The following is a 19,124-nucleotide window of genomic DNA, read 5'->3' as shown; positions in this document are numbered from 1 at the left end:
ATCAGGATATCGTCTGCAAATAAGAGGACATCCCTGTTTTGTGCCCCTTTCTAAAGCAATTTCATCCAATTATGTATTATTTGTGAATATTTTCGCATTAGGACATTTATATAATATTTTTTATTAGATGTATTATTTTAGCTGGAAAGTTCAAAGCTTCTAAAGTTGTGAATAGAAAAGGCCATTCAAGAAGGTCAAAAGCCTTTCTGGCATCACCAGCCATTATTGATAAATCAATATAAAGTATTTTTGCGTATCGTACTAAACTCAGTGTATAATTCAATGTCAAAATAACAATAATTACATTTGTAAAACCCTTCTTACAGGTTTAGAATCTTCATTTGACCTGTATTGTGAGGCTCTGGCTCAGCTGGTAGAGCATGGTGTTTGCCATGCCAGTGTTGTGTGTTCGATTCGCACGGGGACCAGTACTGGATAAGAGTAAAAAAAAATATCCACTCACTACTGTAAATTGCTCTGGATAAGATGTAAAATAATCCTGTAGCAACAGGATTTAGTCCATTATGTTGCTTGATTGGTGGTTAGGCTGTGTCACACCCTGATCTGTGATTGTCTCCACCCCCTCCAAGTGTCGCTTATTTTCCCCAGTGTATTTATCCCTGTGTTTCCTGTCTCTCTGTGCCAGTTCGTCTTGTCAAGTCAACCAGTGTGTATTTCCCGTGCTCCTGCTTTTTCTATTCTCTCTTTTGCTAGTCCTCCCGGTTTTGACCCTTGCATGCCCTGACTCTGAACCCGCCTGCCTGACCATACTGCCTGCCCTGACCTCGAGCCTGCCTGCCACTCTGTACCTCCTGGACTCTGACCTTGTTGTGATATTTTTGCCAGTCCATGACCATTCTCTTGCCTGCCCCTTGGAAACTAATAAAAATCTGAGACTCGAACCATCTGCCTCCCGTGTCTGCATCTGGGTCTTGCCCTGTGCCCTTATAGGTTGGTCAAAAATGAGGCTACATGAAAAGTGGAATACTGTTAATATAACCGTGTGTTAGTGTGGGTTTTCAATGAATTTATGTAAATTACAAAGCTCATCTGTATTTCCTCAACCGCATTTCCTGTGATCAAATTAAGTGCCTACAGTGGTGACGTCTGCCACTAAGAAGGTGTTGACAACACCATAACCAAAAAGAACACCGTGTCTCTATAACGTTGTCAGAAACGCCACGTTGCACTCGGCTTCTTTGCTCTCAGCACTCCTTCTTCCTCTTCTAAGACAAATAATAACTGTACTAGCAAGAGGAGCAGAAGTACAATTGATATACTGTTGACGATGTGTTACAGTATGACAACGAATGTTTAAGAAATAGAATAGTGGCATTAAAAGTTAAAATCCTAAAGAAATTGATTATGATTGTGACACAAAAGCAACGATGATGATATTGTTCCTTTGAGTAAAATGTTGAATGTGCATTTTCTGTGTGGACCAAATAAACCACACGTTCTAAACCTGTGGTAATCCTGTGGCTTGGGTGGATGACTATTCAGTTTTCTGTCATTCAAAAGCTAAATTCTGCAGTCCTATACTTACAAAAAAAAAACTTTAAAATATATAATATATAAATATTTTTTTTACTTTAAATTGAAAGATTTGATTTACGCACAGTTCCCAGAAAGAAAATGACTTGTTTTTAATTTCCATTGTTAGTGGATTCCACTGGGAGTTTTGTATATTACACTACATTGTTACATTGTTATCAGTATGAACAGATGCCATCTGCTCAAAGACGAAAAGGAGACAACCATATATTTGTCATCACCACCATTAATAGACAACCACAGCCTATGGGAGTGTGTCCAAGCAGTGTTCTGTATAACAATGAACAGTCTCACAACCCAGACTCCTTAATGTCTGATTAAATTTAGGCCATACAGTTTGATAGAGTGAAGTGGAAAACAAGGTTGTAGATAGAAAGAAAGACATAGAGAGAGAGAGAGAGAGAGAGAGAGAGAGAGAGAGAGAGGACCACCTAAAAGGAAGCAATTCCCAAACCTTCCATAACAAAGCCATCACCTACAGAGAGATGAACCTGGAGAAGAGTCCCCTAAGCAAACTGGTCCTGGGGCTCTGTTCACAAACAGACCCCACAGAGCCCCAGGACAGCAACACAATTAGACCCAACCAAACCATGAGACAACAAAAATATAATTACTTGACACATTGGAAAGAATGAACAAAAAAAACAGAGCCAACTAGAATGCTATTTGGCCCTAAACAGTGAGTACACACTTATTTCACTTGCTTTGGCAATGTAAACAAATGTTTCCCTTGCCAATAAAGCCCCTTAAATTGGAGAGAGAGAGAGAGAAAGAGAGAAAGAGAGAGAGGCCAGTTTAGGTCGTGTTGTTGTCATGTAACCCTAAAGAGCAGAGATCAAAAAAATTATAATTAAACAGCAGCAGTTGCTAAACCTCCCTCCTCGTCCTCCAACCGCATTACCCTCCCTCACTGTCTCAGGGGCGTGACTCAACAGCAGCGGCTCAACTGAAACTCTGCCCAGAAACCTCTTAGTATGTCAGTGAGCCAGACACAGCCCAGACCACCACACAGGGTGGAAGAGAAGGAGAGCGAGTCAGAGACAGAGAGTTCTAGGCAAGTGATGAGAGCACAGTGACTACTTGTCATTTTATCTCTCATTTGGTGATGTCAGCAGAACTCAGTCTACTAGACAGAAGCTTGACTGAGTTGATGGATACGGGTGCCATTTATCTTCAGTAAAACAACCCTGAGAAGTTTGGAGAAACTCCTGAGAAGAAGAGAAGACGGATCTTTATCACACTTTTGAATAGAGTTTCAGCCCTGGTCTAATCTTGTGCGTTGTGATTCTCATAGAAGAGATAGTGAGATTCTTCTTCACCATGACAGGCAGAGTGCATCTCCTGATTCTGGGTGAGTCATTTTTGTAAACTGTTTACACAGAAGTCATGTTGCCATGGAGAAGGTTGTGTGTTTGGGAGAGAAAGCACTAAATCAGAGAGTGTTTATGTTTGATCGGGGATGGTTAGATGAAGAGTAAAAGACGTGGATGTTGAACTTGAAGAGGCAAATCCTAACTTGAATTGAATTTTCACTTAGTCTCCCATTGATATCAAAGCATAACTAAGTGATCATTTGACTTAAATTAGGATTTGCCTGAAATGCTACTGTGCAAATTCATTGGCAGGTCATTATGATCAGGGTCCCACAGGAGGTCACTACAGGGTTGAACACCTCTCAGCTTAGCCTGCTCCAAGATCTGTTCTTACTGTCTTGCCAACCTCTATGGTCATGGTCACATGCCAGACACAAACAGATCTGGGACCAGGCTACTCTCAGATTGCATTAGACATAATTTCTGACATGAACTGAAACTACATTTAGGAACAACTGAAAAATGTTATTAAGTAAAGCGGAATGGTTGAGTTATCAGTGGTGGAAAAAGTACCCAATTGTCATACTTAAGGAAAACTAAAGGTACCTTAATAGAACATTTCTCAAGTAAAATTACGCAGTAAAATACTACTTGAGTAAAAGTCTAAAAGTATTTGGTTTTAAATGTACTTATTTATCAAAAGTAAATGTAATTGAAAAAATATACTTAAGTATCAACAGTAAAAGTATATATCCTTTCATATTCCTTATATTATGCAAACCAGACAGCACAATTTTCTTGTTTTAAAAATGTATGGTTAGCCAGGGACACACTCCAACACTCAGACATCATGTACAAACAAAGCATTTGTGCTTAGTGAGTCCGTCAGGCAGTAGGGATGACCAGGGGTGTTCTCGTGATGAGTGTGTAAATTGGACCATTTTCCTGTCCTGCTAAGCATTCAAAATGCAACGAGTTCTTTTGGGTGTCAAGGAAAATGTGTGGAGTAAAAAGTACATTATTTTCTTTAGGAATATAGTGAATTAAAAGTAAAAGTTGTCAAATATAAATAGTGAAGTACAGATACACCAAAAATCTACTTAAGTAGTACTTTAAAGTATTTTTACTTAACTACTTTACACCACTGTGAGTTATTTTAATCCTTTGTATTGAAAGGAGTCAGATGACAGCAGAAATGTATTTCGTTCTTCTCAGTAATTGCAGGTTTAATGATATAGTGGTTTAATCATAACATTTGAGAACATCTCTAAGACATAAGGTGGGGGGAGAGCACAGCAAGTCCTTTTGAGATATTTGAGACGACAACGTGCCATTGTGTGTGCCAAGGTTGGAATCCATTTAAAATCCTGTTAATAGCCTGTTGAAATTGTTGAGTTGTTCAGTTTATTGCAACTATTTTACTTGTGGCTAATAGATCTGTCTTGCTTCCTTGTGGAATGACTTTTACGGCATTAGCGTTTATAACTTATTTCCAGTAAATCAGCAAGTACTTTTTACTGGTTCATTGAGCAAGACAGAGCAATAGGGACACAGCTCTTAATATGGAAACAATGACACTCATCAGAACTGAATGGAACCTAAAGGACAGACCGTTGTCATAACACTGAATGACTTATGGGAATCTGAGGACTAAAAGCCTGAAGGAACACATTCAGAGGAATTAGCAGTAGACAGAGAGACAGCCAGAGAGAGAGACACTCTCCCTATTCTTCATCCTAGAATCTGGGTCCCTCTCTCTAAAGAGACCCTCTGTTCCTCAGCCTTTAACAGTGGTATTTATACTCTGTGATCTCCCCTGAAGTACCCCACAGTCTAACACTCACACCCACTCCCCCTCACCCATATTGTCTTTGAAACTCACACATGTGCATGCACACACACACTCACACACACAAAAACACGCACACGTATGCACACACATGCACTTTCTGAGAGAAAAAAAAATATCCTTGTTGCCATGACATCACAGCAAGGTTATAACATTCAGTGTGATTTCTCGCTGCAGTGAAGAAGACAGGAAATCTTTGATAACACCTTGCAAGGGGTGGCTAATTGAGGTGAGGTGACTATCCCTCTTTAGGTGCATTTGCTTAGTTAATTGTCTCAATGGCTGAAACCTTTTCTGTCAAATTCTTTAGAATTTAGAAATATCAAATAAAATTAAATGTTTTTGTTCGCGTACATATTTTTTGCAGATGTTATTGGGGGTGTAGCGAAATGCTTGCAGTAATATCTCACAATACACAACAATTCACACAAATCTAAAAAGTAAAATAATGGAATTAAGAAATATTAGGACGAGCAATGTTGGAGTACGGAGTTTATGTATATAAAACAGTATGTAAAGTGACCAGTGTTCCATTATTAAAGTGACCAGTGTTCCATGAATATGTACATAGGGCAGCAGCCTCTAAGGTGCATGGTAGAGTAACCGGGTGGTAGCCGTCTAGTGACAGTGATTCAAGTTCAGGACAGGGTATTGGGCGGTGGCCAGCTAGTGGTGACTATTTAACAGTCTGATGGCCTTGAGATAGAAGCTGTTTTTAAGTCTCTCGGTTACAGCTTTGATGCACCTGTACTTACCTCGCCTTCTGGATGGATGCAGGCAGTATGCCCCGGGTAATACATTGGGCAGACCACACTACCCTCTGGAGATCCCTGTCTTCACGGACGGTGCAGTTGCCGTAACAAGCGGTGATACAGCCCGACAGGATGCTCTCAATGGTGCATCTGTAAAAGTTTGTGAGGGTCTTATGGGCCAAGCCAAATTTCTTCAGCCTCCTGAGGTTGAAGAGGCGCTGTTGCGCGTTTTGTCACCACACTGTCTGTGTGGGTGGACCATTTCAGATTGTCAGTGATGTGTGTGCTAAGGACCTTGAAGCTTTTCACCTTCTCCACTGAGGTCCCGTCAATCTGGATGGGGGCGTGCTCCCTCTGCTGTTCACAATCAGTTCCTTTGTTTTGTTGAAGTTGATGGACAGGGTATTTTCCTGGCACCACTCCCCCAGGGCCCTCACCCCTTTCCCTGTAGGCTGTCTCGTCAATGTTGGTAATCAGGCCTACCACTGTTTTGTCGTCTGCAAACGAACGTGACGAACGTGGCCACGCAGTCATGGGTGAACAGTGAGTACACAAGGGGGCTGATCACGCACCCTTGTCGTGCCCCTGTGTTGAGGATCAGCGTACTGGAGGTGTTGTTGCCTCCATTCACCACCTGGGGCGGCCCATCAGGATGTCCAGGACCCAGTTGCACAGGGCGGGGTTCAGACCCAGGGCCCCGAGCTTAATGATGAGCTTGGAGGGTACTATGGTGTTGAAGGTTGAGCTGTAGTCAATGAACAGCATTCTTACATAAGTCATTGTCCAGATGGGATAGGGCAGTGTGCAGTGTGATGGCGATTGCATCATCCGTGGAGCTATTGAGGCGGTATGCGAATTGCAGTGGGTCTAGGGTGTTGGGTAAGGTATGATCCTTAACTAGCCTCTCAAAGCACTTCATGATGACAGAAGTGAGTGCTACGTGGCTATAGTCAATTAGTTCAGTTACCTTCGCTTTCTTGGGTACAGGAACAATTGTGGACATCTTGAAGCAAGTGGGGACAACAGACTGGGATAGGGAGAGGTTGAATATGTCCGTAAACACTCCAGCCAGCTGGTCTGTGCATGCTCTGAGGATGCGGCTAGGAATGCCGTCTGGGCCGGCAGCCTTGCGAGGGTTAGCATGCTTAAATGTCTTACTCACGTAGGCCACAGAGAACGAGAGCTTACAGTCCACGGCGCTGTGTTTCCCTTGAAGCAGGCAAAGGTGTTTCGCTTGTCAGGTAGCAAGACATCGTTGTCCGGTGGCTGGTTTTCACTTTATAATCTGTGATTGTCTGGAGTCCCTGCCACATAGGTGTCGTGTCTGAGCTGTTCAATTGAGACTTCAATTTGTTTCTGTACTGACGTTTTGCCTGTTTGAATGCCTTACGGAGGGCATAACTGGACTGTTTGTACTCAGCTATATTCCCAGTCACCTTGCCGTGGTCAAATGCGGTGGCTGGTAGAGCATGGTGTTTGCAACGCCAGGGTTGTGGGTTCGATTCCCACGGGGGGCCAGTACAAAAAAAAAATTATAATAATAATGATAATGTATGAAATTAATGTAACAAAAATGTAACAAAAAAAAAAATGGTTTTGCAAGAATCCTGCCATCTATCCACAGTTTTAATAGTCACAGTGGGAACAACATCGCCTATGCACTTCCTGGTGAACTCAGTCACCGTGTCAGTGTATACGTCAATGTTATTCTCAGAAGCAACCCAGAACATATCTCAGTCCGTGTGATCAAAACAGTCTTGAAGCATGGATTCCGATTGGTCAGACCAGCATTGAATAGTCCTTACCACGGCTACTTCCTGTTTTAGTTTCTGCCTATAGGAAGGGAGGAGCAGGCTGGAGGCGTGATCTGATTTGGGCGGGGGAGGGCCTTGTAGCCATCCCGGAAGGGAGAGTAGCAATGGTCGAGAGTTTTTGAAGCTCGCGTGACGCAGACGATGTGTTGATAAAACTTCGGTAGTGTTTTCCTCAGATTTGCTTTATTAAAGTCCCCAGCTACAATAAATGCGGCCTCAGGATATGCGGTTTCCAGTCTGCACAAAGTCCAGTGTAGTTCCTTGAGAGCCATCATGGTATCAGCTTGAGGGGGAATATTCACGGCTGTGATGATGACCATAGAGAATTCTCTCTGGAGGTAATGCAGACTGCATTTGATTGTGAGGAATTCTAGGTCGGGTGAACAAAAGGACTTGAGTTCCTGTACATTACCACAATCATACCATGAGTAGTTAATCATACACCTCTGCCTTTCTTTTTCCTGGGGAGTTCTTTATTCCTGTCTGCGTGATGTACAGCTGGCTGTATGGATGGGGACAGTATGGAAGGAGATCCTCGCCCTGAACTTGTCTACTTCATTGTCCAGGGACTGAACATTAGCGAGTAATATACTCGGAAGCAGTGGGTGGTATTAACACCTCCACTGGTGCCATCCTGGAGCAGTCACTGGGATAAGTGGAATTGCCTTGGGGGTAAGAACAAAGGATCAAATTCAGGAAAGTTGTATTTCTGGCAAAAATGCTGAGTTGTGAGTTACAGCCGCTCTAATATTCAAAAGTTATTTCTGGCTGTATGTAATAATGCAAAGGACGTTCTGAGCTAATAAGGTGAGAAATAACATAAAAAGGAGCTATGAACACGGCGACCATCTCTATCAGCGCCATCTTGAAAGCTATGCAAGGGGGACGCCGGGTGGGACGCCGGGTGGCGTTCCAAGAGGGAGGGCTACTGTCACGTCTGCTCCCGCTCTTCCCTTCCCCTGGTGCTTGAGGGCGCCAGATTACCCTGCATCACTTGCTCCTGCCATCAATCATGCACACCTGCCTTCCCTCGTCACTCGCATCAGCGTTATTGGACTCACCTGGACTCACTTATCACCTGTTATTTCCTCCCCTATATTTGTCAGTTCCCAAGCTCTGTTCCCCGCTGCTGCATTGATTGTTTTTGTCTTTGTATTTGTTTCTGACGCTGTTCCTGTCTCGTTATATGTCCGTTATTCATTAAAACCTCTTGAGGACCCCTTCGTCATAAAATCCCGTTAACGGGATTGGTTGGACAACAACCAGTGAAATAGAATAGCACGAAATTCAAAACACAAAAATCTCAAAATTAAAATTCAAGTATTATACGGCATTTTAAAGATAATCTTCTCGTTAATCCAACCACATTGTCCAATTTCAAAAAGGCTTTACGGTGAAAGCAAAACATTCGATTATTTTAGGATAGCACCTTAGCAAAAAAAAAAAACACAGCCATTTTCCAAGCACGGATAGCCGTCACAAAACCAGATATACAGCTAAAATGAAGCACTAACCTTTGACAATCTTCATCAGATGACACTCCTAGGACATCATGTTAGACAATACGTGCATTTTCTGTTCGATCAAGTTCATATTTATATCCATTTACATTTACATTTACGTCATTTAGCAGATGCTCTTATCCAGAGCGACTTACAGTAGTGAATGCATACATTTCATTTCAATTTTTCTGTGCTGGCCCCCCGTGGGAATCCAAAAACCCCATTTTACATTGGCGCGTGACGTTCAGAAAATGTATTCTCCCCATAACTGCCGGTGAATGGGCACAGCAATTTACAGAAATACTCATCATAAACGTTGACAAAATTTATAACAATTATTTAAAGAATTATAGCTAATCTACTCCTTTATGCAACCGCTTTGTCAGATTTCAAAATAACTTTACGGAGAAAGCACATCGTTCAATATTCTGAGTACAGAACTTAGCCTTCAATGCTAAGCTATACAGTTAGCCTACAACCACGGTGTCGGCAAATCTTTAAAATATGTTCGAAATATTTTCTTACCTTTGCTGATCTTCGGCGGAATGCACTCGGAAGGACTCCCACTTCCACAAGAAATGTTCATTTCTTCTGCAAAGTCCATCATTTATGTCCAAATACCTCCGTTTTGTTGGCGCATCCAGAACACTATTACAAAGCCATGAGGCGTGGGTGCAAATCCATAGATGAAAAGTTCAAAAGTCCCATTACTGTTTGTAGAAACATGTCAAACGATGTTTACAATCAATCTTTAGGGTATTTTTCCAACCGGACAATAGGTATTCATCCCAGAAGAAAAAGAACGAACAGCGTGCTCGCGGGCACAGACACCTGTCCTCAGATAGGCCACTGATTGACTAAGTGTCACGATTCCTACCGACGGTGGCGCCCCCTCCTGCTCGGGTGGCGCTCGTCGTCACCGGCCTATTAGCTACCACCGATTCCCTTTTTGTTTTTCCCTTTTTTTATGTTTTCTCACCTGCCCTGAGTTAGGCAATTAAGAGGGCTATTTAGTTCAGCTGGCCCGCACCCTATTGTGCGGGATTGTTTTTCTGTGTGTCGACTGCGTTTGTTCGACTGTGCTTGTCTATTGTATTTTTCCCTGTTGTTGGGAGACCTTTTATTTTGTACAGGTGGTTCCATTAAAATTACCACACAGTGTTCGCTGCTTCCTGCGCTTCTTTCCGCCACACTACAGACAAGACGTTACAGAATCCCGCACCACCAGAAGGAGCATGGAATCAGCAGGAGCAGCAGGCACTCCACTACCCTCAATGGAGGAACGTGTCCAGCACAATACATCGGTCCTGCATCGCATCGGATCCGCCATGGACCAGATGATGGAGAGGATGGACCGATGGGAGAGGAGTGGGATCCTCTCTCCACCTACACCCCCCCCCCGATACAACCATCTCCTCCTCCTACGACGTCTGGCTCTGGCGCGCTTCACCTGGCACTCCCGAGGGAGTACGATGGGACGGCGGCTGGGTGCAAGGGGTTTCTTCTCCAGCTAGAGTTGTACCTGGCCGCCGTCAGACCTGCTCCTACAGGAGAGGAGAGCGTAAGTGCCCTCGTTTCCTGCCTGACGGGCCGAGCTCTGGAGTGGGCTAATGCGGTCTGGAACGCTCCAGACTCGGCGAGGGACCACTACCCAGAGTTCACCCGCCGCTTTCGGGCTGTTTTCGACCACCCCCCCGAAGGTAGAGCGGCGGGTGAACGGCTGTTCCACCTCAGGCAGGAGACGAGGAGCGCTCAAGACTTCGCGCTGGAGTTTAGGACCTTGGCTGCTGGAGCGGGGTGGAATGACAGGGCCCTCATAGACCACTACCGGTGTAGTCTCCGGGCGGACGTCCGCAGGGAGCTGGCCTGTAGGGACACCAATCTATCCCTGGACGAACTCATTGACATGTCCATATGGTTGGACAATTTGCTGGCTGCCCGCGGGCGTTCGGAGAGGGTCCTGCCCGTTCCACCCCCGTGCACCCCCGCCCCTACCCCTATGGAGGTAGGGGGGGCCGTGCCAAGGGGCACCGGAGGAGGTGGCTCCTCCTGCACCAGCTGTGGTCGGAGAGGACACACGGCCGACCGGTGCTGGAGGAGCCAGTCTGGGAGTCGAGAAGGCAGGCAGAACACTTCTCGGTCACCTCAGGTGAGTCAGCACCAGATTCGCCCAGAAACCCCTGTTGGTCATGTGTTTTTGCCTGTTTCATTTTCTAAATTTTTTCCCTCTTCCCAGCATAGGGCGCTAGTCGATTCAGGCGCAGCTGGGAACTTTATGGACCGTGGACTTGCCATTAAGCTGGGCATTCCACGGGTGCCGATAGATTCCCCCTTCCCCGTGCACTCCTTAGATAGCCGACCATTAGGGTCAGGGCTAGTCAGGGAGTCTACGGTGCCGCTGGACATGGTAACGCTGGGGAATCATAAGGAAAGCATTAACTTTTTCCTTATTGATTCACCTGCGTTTCCAGTGGTGCTGGGGGTCCCCTGGCTGGCTGGTCACAATCCTCTCATTTCATGGAAACAGGGGGTTCTCCAGGGGTGGTCGGGGGGGAGTGTTCAGGGAGGTGTCTAGGAGTTTCCATAGGTGCCACGTCGGTGGAGAGTCCAGACCAGGGGTCCACCGTGCGAATTCCCCCTGAATACGCCGATTTGGCGATCGCTTTTTGTAAAAAGAGAGCGACTAAATTACCACCTCATCGACAAGGGGATTGTGCGATAGATCTCCAGGTTAACGCTGCGCTTCCCAGGAGTCACGTGTACCCCTTGTCACAAGAGGAGACGGCGGCTATGGAGACATATGTCACGGAATCCTTGGGACAGGGGTACATTCGGCCCTCCATCTCACCCGCTTCCTCGAGTTTCTTTTTTGTGAAGAAAAAGGAGGGAGGTCTGCGTCCATGCATTGATTATAGAGGTCTAAACGCGATCACGGTGGGGTTTAGTTACCCACTACCTCTTATCGCTACGGCGGTGGAATCATTTCACGGAGCACAGTTCTTCACAAAATTGGATCTCAGGAGCGCGTATAACCTGGTGCGTATCAAGAAGGGAGATGAGTGGAAAACCGCCTTTAGTACCACATCAGGCCATTATGAGTACCTCGCCATGCCGTATGGGTTGAAAAATGCTCCAGCCGTCTTTCAATCCTTTGTTGACGAGATTCTCAGGGACCTGTACGGGCAGGGCGTGATTGTCTATATCGATGACATTCTGATATATTCCGCCACCCGCTACGCGCATGTGTCCCTGGTGCGCAGGGTGCTTGGTAGACTGCTGGAGCATGACCTATACGTTAAGGCTGAGAAGTGTGAGTTTTTCAAACGAGCCGTCTCCTTTCTGGGTTATCGCATTTCCACCACGGGGGTGGTGATGGAGTGTGACCGCGTTAAGGCCGTGCGTAATTGGCCGACTCCAACCACGGTGAAGGAAGTGCAGCGGTTCTTGGGCTTTGCCAACTACTACCGGAGGTTTATCCGGGGGTTTGGCCAGGTAGCGGCTCCCATTACCTCACTGCTGAAGGGGGGGCCGGCGCGTTTGAGATGGTCGACGGAGGCGGACGGAGCCTTCAAGAAGTTGAAGACCCTGTTCACCGACGCGCCCGTGTTGGCGCACCCGGACCCATCTTTAGCGTTCGTAGTAGAGGTGGACGCATCCGAGGCTGGGGTGGGTGCCGTGCTATCACAGCGCTCGGGTGCGCCACCGAAACTCCGCCCCTGCGCTTTCTTCTCAGGGAAGCTCAGTTCGGCGGAGCGTAACTACGATGTGGGAGACAGGGAGTTGCTAGCGGTAGTCAAAGCCTTGAGGGTGTGGCGACACTGGCTTGAGGGGGCTAAGCACCCCTTTCTCATCTGGACCGACCCCCGAAACCTGGAGTACATCCGGGCAGCGAGGAGACTGAATCCACGTCAGGCAAGGTGGGCCATGTTCTTCACCCGGTTTAGGTTTACCATCTCATATAGACCGGGTTCCCTTAATACTAAAGCCGACGCGCTGTCCCGTCTGTATGACACGGATGACCGCCCCATCGATCCAACTCCCATCATTCCAGCGTCTAGGCTGGTGGCACCAGTGGTGTGGGAGGTGGACGCGGACATCGAGCGGGCACTGGTGTTGGATCCTGCGCCTGCGCAGGTGCCCGTGGGGCGCATGTATGTGCCGCTCGATGTTCGCGATTGGTTGATTCGGTGGGCGCACACGCTACCTGCGGCGGGTCATCCTGGTGTAGAGAGGACAGGGCGGAGTCTAAGGGGGAAGTATTGGTGGCCCACCTTGGCTAAGGACGTGAGGTCATATGTCTCTTCCTGTTCGGTGTGTGCCCAGAGTAAGGCTCCTAGGCATTTACCGAGAGGGAAGTTACAGCCCCTCCCCGTTCCGCAACGGCCATGGTCGCACCTGTCTATCGACTTCCTGACAGATCTTCCCCCCTCTCAGGGGAACACTGCGATTCTGGTGGTTGTGGATCGGTTTTCTAAGTCCTGCCGTCTCCTCCCCTTGCCCGGTCTCCCTACGGCCCTGCAGACTGCGGAGGCCCTATTTACCCACGTCTTCCGGCACTACGGGGTGCCGGAGGATATTGTCTCTGATCGGGGTTCCCAGTTCACATCCAGGGTCTGGAAGGCGTTTATGGAGCGGCTGGGGGTCTCGGTCAGTTTAACCTCCGGTTATCACCCCGAGAGCAATGGGCAGGCGGAGAGGGTGAACCAGGAGGTGGGCAGGTTCCTGAGGTCGTATTGCCGGGACCGGCCAGGGGAGTGGGCGAGGTATATTCCTTGGGCAGAGTTAGCCCAGAACTCACTTCGCCACTCCTCTACTAACATGTCACCCTTCCAGTGTGTGCTAGGGTACCAGCCGGTCCTGGCCCCATGGCACCAGAGCCAGACCGAGGCTCCTGCGGTGGAGGACTGGGTTCAGCACTCCAAGGAGACCTGGAAAGCAGTACAGGACTCACTGAAGGAGGCCAGTGCTAGGCAGAAAAGGAGTGCTGACCGCCACCGCAGTGAGGCGCCGGTGTTCGCACCGGGTGACAGGGTCTGGCTCTCGACCCGGAACCTGTCTCTCCGCGTGCCCTGCCGGAAGCTGGGGCCGCAGTGTGTGGGGCCCTTCAAAGTCCTGAGGAGGATAAACGAGGTGTGTTATCGGTTGCAACTCCCTTCCTATTACCGTATTAACCCCTCGTTTCATGTGTCTCTCCTCAGGCCGGTGGTGGCTGGTCCCCTACAAGAAGATGAGGTGCCGGAGGTCCCTCCACCCCCCCTGGACATCGGGGGGTCCCCGGCGTACAGCGTAAGGGCCATTCTGGACTCGAGACGCCGGGCGGGGGGCCTGCAGTACCTTGTGGACTGGGAGGGGTACGGTCCGGAGGAGAGGTGCTGGGTGCCGGCGGAGGACGTCTTGGACCCATCCATGTTGAAGGAGTTCCACCGCCTCCGTCCGGATCGCCCTGCGCCTCGTCCTCCGGGTCGGCCTCGAGGCCGGTGTCGGCGCGCTGCAGGGGCCGCGCGTCAGGAGGGGGGTACTGTCACGATTCCTACCGACGGTGGCGCCCCCTCCTGCTCGGGTGGCGCTCGGCGGTCGTCGTCACCGGCCTATTAGCTACCACCGATTCCCTTTTTGTTTTTCCCTTTTTTTATGTTTTCTCACCTGCCCTGAGTTAGGCAATTAAGAGGGCTATTTAGTTCAGCTGGCCCGCACCCTATTGTGCGGGATTGTTTTTCTGTGTGTCGACTGCGTTTGTTCGACTGTGCTTGTCTATTGTATTTTTCCCTGTTGTTGGGAGACCTTTTATTTTGTACAGGTGGTTCCATTAAAACTACCACACAGTGTTCGCTGCTTCCTGCGCTTCTTTCCGCCACACTACAGACAAGACGTTACACTAAGCTACTTACTATTTTCTGCCCAGTAACAGGAAAAGGATGAAACCAGTTTCTAAAGACTGTTGACAGCCAATGGAAGCCTTAGGAAGTGCAACGTGACCCCTATGTCACTGTAGTTTCTATAGGGATTCAAAAGGAGAACTACAATTCTCAAATCTCCCACTTCCTGGTTAAATTTTTCTCAGGTTTTTGCCTGCCATATGAGTTATGTTATACTCACAGACATCATTCAAACAGTTTTAGAAACTTCAGAGTGTTTTCTATCCAAATCTACTAATAATATGCATATCCTAGCTTCTGAGTTTGAGTAGGAGGCAGTTTAATATGGGCACTTATTTCATCCGAACGTGAAAATACTGCCCCCTATCCCTAAGAGGTTTTAAATGTTTACTCCCCGTACCTGCTTCGTCTCTCCAGCGTCATTCCACGTGACATGGAGGGTTGTGAAGGGAGAGAACAAAGCTACTGTATCAGAGAACAATGTTTGACAGATGGTTCCTCAATGAAAAGTTCCACTATTTAAAAACGTTTTTTCTTAATATTTTTTACTAGTTAGAGTGAAACAGAGAGCACCAGAAATGTGGAGCTTAAACAGTGCCTACACATCATTTTAGAATAATCTCTCTGTGACCACAACATTCCACACTACTGCTGCCTCTTCTCTCCACTCATTAACACAATGGACTGATTACTCATTCACTATCATACAGACTGAGGAGGTTTACAGTCATTATCACACAGTCCCATGCCAGGTGATGGCTTCCTGGTAAAGAGGAAATGGTCACCTCCGGACAGCCGTGTGCAATTCAGGAGTTATTATGGGCATGATGGCTTCCTGTTATTATGGCTTCCTGTGAGCACAGTTACCGTAGGAACAATCTGCTTAAATCCAGATAGGGGGTATACCTTTTTGAACAGAGAGAGAGAAATATTTAAACCTTTAAAAACTATGGCTGCACGTTTCTGTGCCTGAAACCTCTCCAACTGATTAATGTTACAACCTTACAATCATAGTCAAAGGTTGGTTCTACAAAAGTAGTTTTGTCATGTACTTGTCAATATTACACATGTTCAGGGCACTCCCCCAATACCATTAATGTTCTGTGCTATCCAGTGTCCTTGGGACGTCCCTACCATATTGAATTTGAAATGTAGAAAGGTAAGGGTGAGGGTTAGGGTAAGGTGAGGGTTAATAAGGTTAAGGTTAGGGCTAGGCTTTAGGGTAGGGATGTTCCAAGTATCCAGGATAGCAGTGACCATACGATAATGGGACAACTTATTAGAGAATCTGCCTGTTTCTTACTCTGCAGCTCTTCACCTTGCCCCGCTGATGGTACATGTATCAGGCTGTCCCCCAGGATTCTCTACAAAGGGGAAAGATTGCATTGGTATGTACATGTCTGTCTTGTATTATATATTCTATATACAGTTGAAGTCGGAAGTTCACATACACTTAGGTTGGAGTCATTAAAACTTGTTTTTCAACCACTTCATACATTTCTTGTTAACAAACTACTGTTTTTGCAAGTCGGTTAGGACATCAACTTTGTGCATGACACAAGTCATTTTTCCAACAATTGTTTACAGACACAATTCCAGTGGGTCAGAAGTTTACATACACTAAGTTGACTGTGCCTTTAAACAGCTTGGAAAATTCCAGAAAATGATGTCATGGCTTTAGAAGCTTCTGATAGGCTAATTGACATACTTTGAGTCAATTGGAGGTGTACCTGTGGATGTATTTCAAGGCCTACCTTCAAACTCAGTGCCTCTTCGCTTGACATCATGGGAAAATCAAAAGAAATCAGTCAAGACCTCTGAAAAAACTTGGAGACCTCCACAAGTCTGGTTCATCCTTGGGAGCAATTTCCAAACGCCTGAAGGTACCACGTTCATCTGTATAAGCAATAGTATGCAAGTATAAACACCATGGGACCACACAGCCGTCATACCGCTCAAGAAGGAGACGCGTTCTGTCTCCTAGAGATGAACATACTTTGGTGCGAAAAGTGCAAATCAATCCCAGAACAACAGCAAAGGACCTTGTGAAGATGCTGGAGGAAACAGGTACAAAAGTATCGATATCCAGAGTAAAAACGAGTCCTTTATCGGCATAACCTGAAAGGCCGCTCAGCAAGGAAGAAACCACTGCTCCAAAACCACCATAAAAAAAGCCAGACTACCGTTTGCAACTTTACATGGGGACAAACATCGTACTTTTTGGGGAAATGTCCTCTGGTCTGATGAAACGAAAATAGAACTGTTTGGCCATAATGAGCATCGTTATGTTTGGAGGAAAAAAGGGGAGGCTTGCAAGCCGAAGATCACCATCCCAACCGTGAAGCACGGGGGTGGCAGCATCATGTTGTGGGGGTGCTTTGCTGCAGGAGGGACTGGAGCACTTCACAAAATAGATGGCATCATTTGGTACGAAAATGATGTGGATATATTGAAGCAACATCTCAAGACATCAGTCAGGAAGTTAAAGCTTGGTTGCAAATGGGTCTTCCAAATGGACAATGACCCCAAGCATACTTCCAAAGTTGTCTCAAAATGGCTTAAGGACAACAAAGTCAAGGTATTGGAGTGGCCATCACAAAGCCTTGACCTCAATCCATAGAAAATTTGTGGACAGAATTGAAAAAGCGTGTGCGAGCAAGGAGGCCTACAAACCTGACTCAGTTACACCAGCTCTGTCAGGAGGAATGGGCCAAAATTCACCCAACTTATTGTTGGAAGCGTGTGGAAGGCTACCTGAAACGTTTGACCCAAGTTAAACAATTTTAAAGGCAACGCTACCAAATACTAATTGAGTGTATGTAAACTTCTGACATTCTCTCTACTATTATTCGGACATTCTTAAAATTAATTGGTGATCCAAACTGACCTAAGACAGGGAATTTTTAATTGGATTAAATGTCAGGAATTGTGAAAAACTGAGTTTAAATGTATTTCGCTAAGGTGTATGTAAACTTCCGACGTCAACTGTATATCTCTCTTATATTTTGAATGACCATTCCCATTCCCCAACCATTCTACCTCTCTTCACACTTTCTCAATGCCTCTGTTTTTGACCCCAGATGAGAATGAGTGTAATCCTCCCAGTGATGACAATAATGATGATGCTGAAACACCACACATCTGTGGTGAGAATGCAGCATGCATCAACACTAATGGAAGCTACTACTGTCAATGTGCTCTTGGGTTCACATCATCACAGCAGATGAACTTCACAGCTGTCTTACCTGAACAATGTATAGGTAAACAACTCTCTTTTTAGTTACCTTATAGCATTTCTATACATTGCAGTCCTGGCCAGAGAACACAGCACTGCTGCAATTTTGGAATCCATACACTTATTCGCTATAGTGACTATACTGAACAAAATATAAACGCAACATGCAACAATTTAAAATAATTTACTGAGTTACAGTTTATATATAAGGAAATCAATCAATTTAAATAAATACATTAGGTCATTATCTATGGATTTCACAGGACTAGGAATACAGATATGATCTCTTGGTCACAGATAACTTTAAAAAAAGATAGGGGCGTGGATCAGAAAACCAGTCAGTATCTGGTGTGACCACCATTTGCCTCATGCAGCACAACACATCTCTTTCGCATAGAGTTGATCAGGCTGTTGATTGTGGCCTGTGGAATGTTGTCCCACTCCTCTTCAATGGCTGTGTGAAGTTGCTGGATATTGACGGGAACTGGAACACGCTGTCGTACATGTCGATCCAGAGCATTCCAAACATGCTCAACATGTCTGATGGGTATGCAGGCCATGAAAGAACTGGGACATTTTCAGCTTCAAGGAATTGTGTGCAGATCTGAAACATGAGGTGATGGCAGCTGATGAATGGCACGTCAATGGGTCTCTGGATCTCATCACGGTATCACTGTGCATTCAAATTGTCATAGATTAAATGCAATTATGTTCGTTGTCCGTAGTTTATGCCTGCCCATACAATAACCCCACCGCCACCATGGGTCACTCTGTTCACAACGTTGACATCTGCAAACCGCTCTCCCACACAACGCCATACATGTGGTCTGCAATCGCGAGGCAGGTTTGAAGTACTGCCAAATTCTCTAAAACAACATTGGAGTCGGCTTTTGGTAGAGAAATTAACATTCAATTCTCTGGCAACAGCTCTGGTGGACATTCCTGAAGTTAATTGCACGCTCCCTCAATTTGAGAAATCTGTGGCATTGTGTTGTGTGACAAAACTGCACATTTTAGAGTGGCCTTTTACTGTCCGCAGTACAAGGTGCACCTGTGTAATGATCATGCTGTATAATCAGCTTCTTGATATGCCGAATTATCTTGGTAAAGGAGAAATGCTCACTAACAAGGATGTCAACAAATTTGTACACAACATTTCAGCTCATGAAACATGGGACCAACACTTTACATGTTGCGTTTATATTTTTGTTCAGTGTATATTCTACGTT

At 46.1% G+C, this 19,124-nt stretch overlaps 1 protein-coding gene across 2 annotated transcripts in view; it reads left to right on the top strand.

The window, feature by feature from the left end:
• Positions 1 to 2,555: 2,555 nt before the first annotated feature.
• LOC106606823 (adhesion G protein-coupled receptor E5) overlaps positions 2,556 to 19,124 on the top strand; it is a 29,260-nt gene continuing 12,691 nt past the window's right edge. For both annotated transcript variants that reach the window (XM_045720052.2, XM_014203195.3), the window contains exons 1-3: positions 2,556 to 2,905; positions 15,971 to 16,048; positions 17,741 to 17,920. In XM_045720052.2, coding sequence (XP_045576008.1) covers positions 2,875 to 2,905; positions 15,971 to 16,048; positions 17,741 to 17,920 — 289 coding nt within the window. In that variant the 5' untranslated portion in view covers positions 2,556 to 2,874. The remainder of the gene's footprint in view (positions 2,906 to 15,970; positions 16,049 to 17,740; positions 17,921 to 19,124) is intronic.

The sequence above is a fragment of the Salmo salar genome, chromosome 06 (genome assembly GCF_965601325.2).
Source record: "Salmo salar chromosome 06, fSalSal1, whole genome shotgun sequence".
NCBI classification, from domain to species: domain Eukaryota; kingdom Metazoa; phylum Chordata; class Actinopteri; order Salmoniformes; family Salmonidae; genus Salmo; species Salmo salar.
The sequence above is the reverse complement of the archived record's forward strand: the minus strand, read 5'-3'. Positions and strand labels throughout refer to the sequence as shown.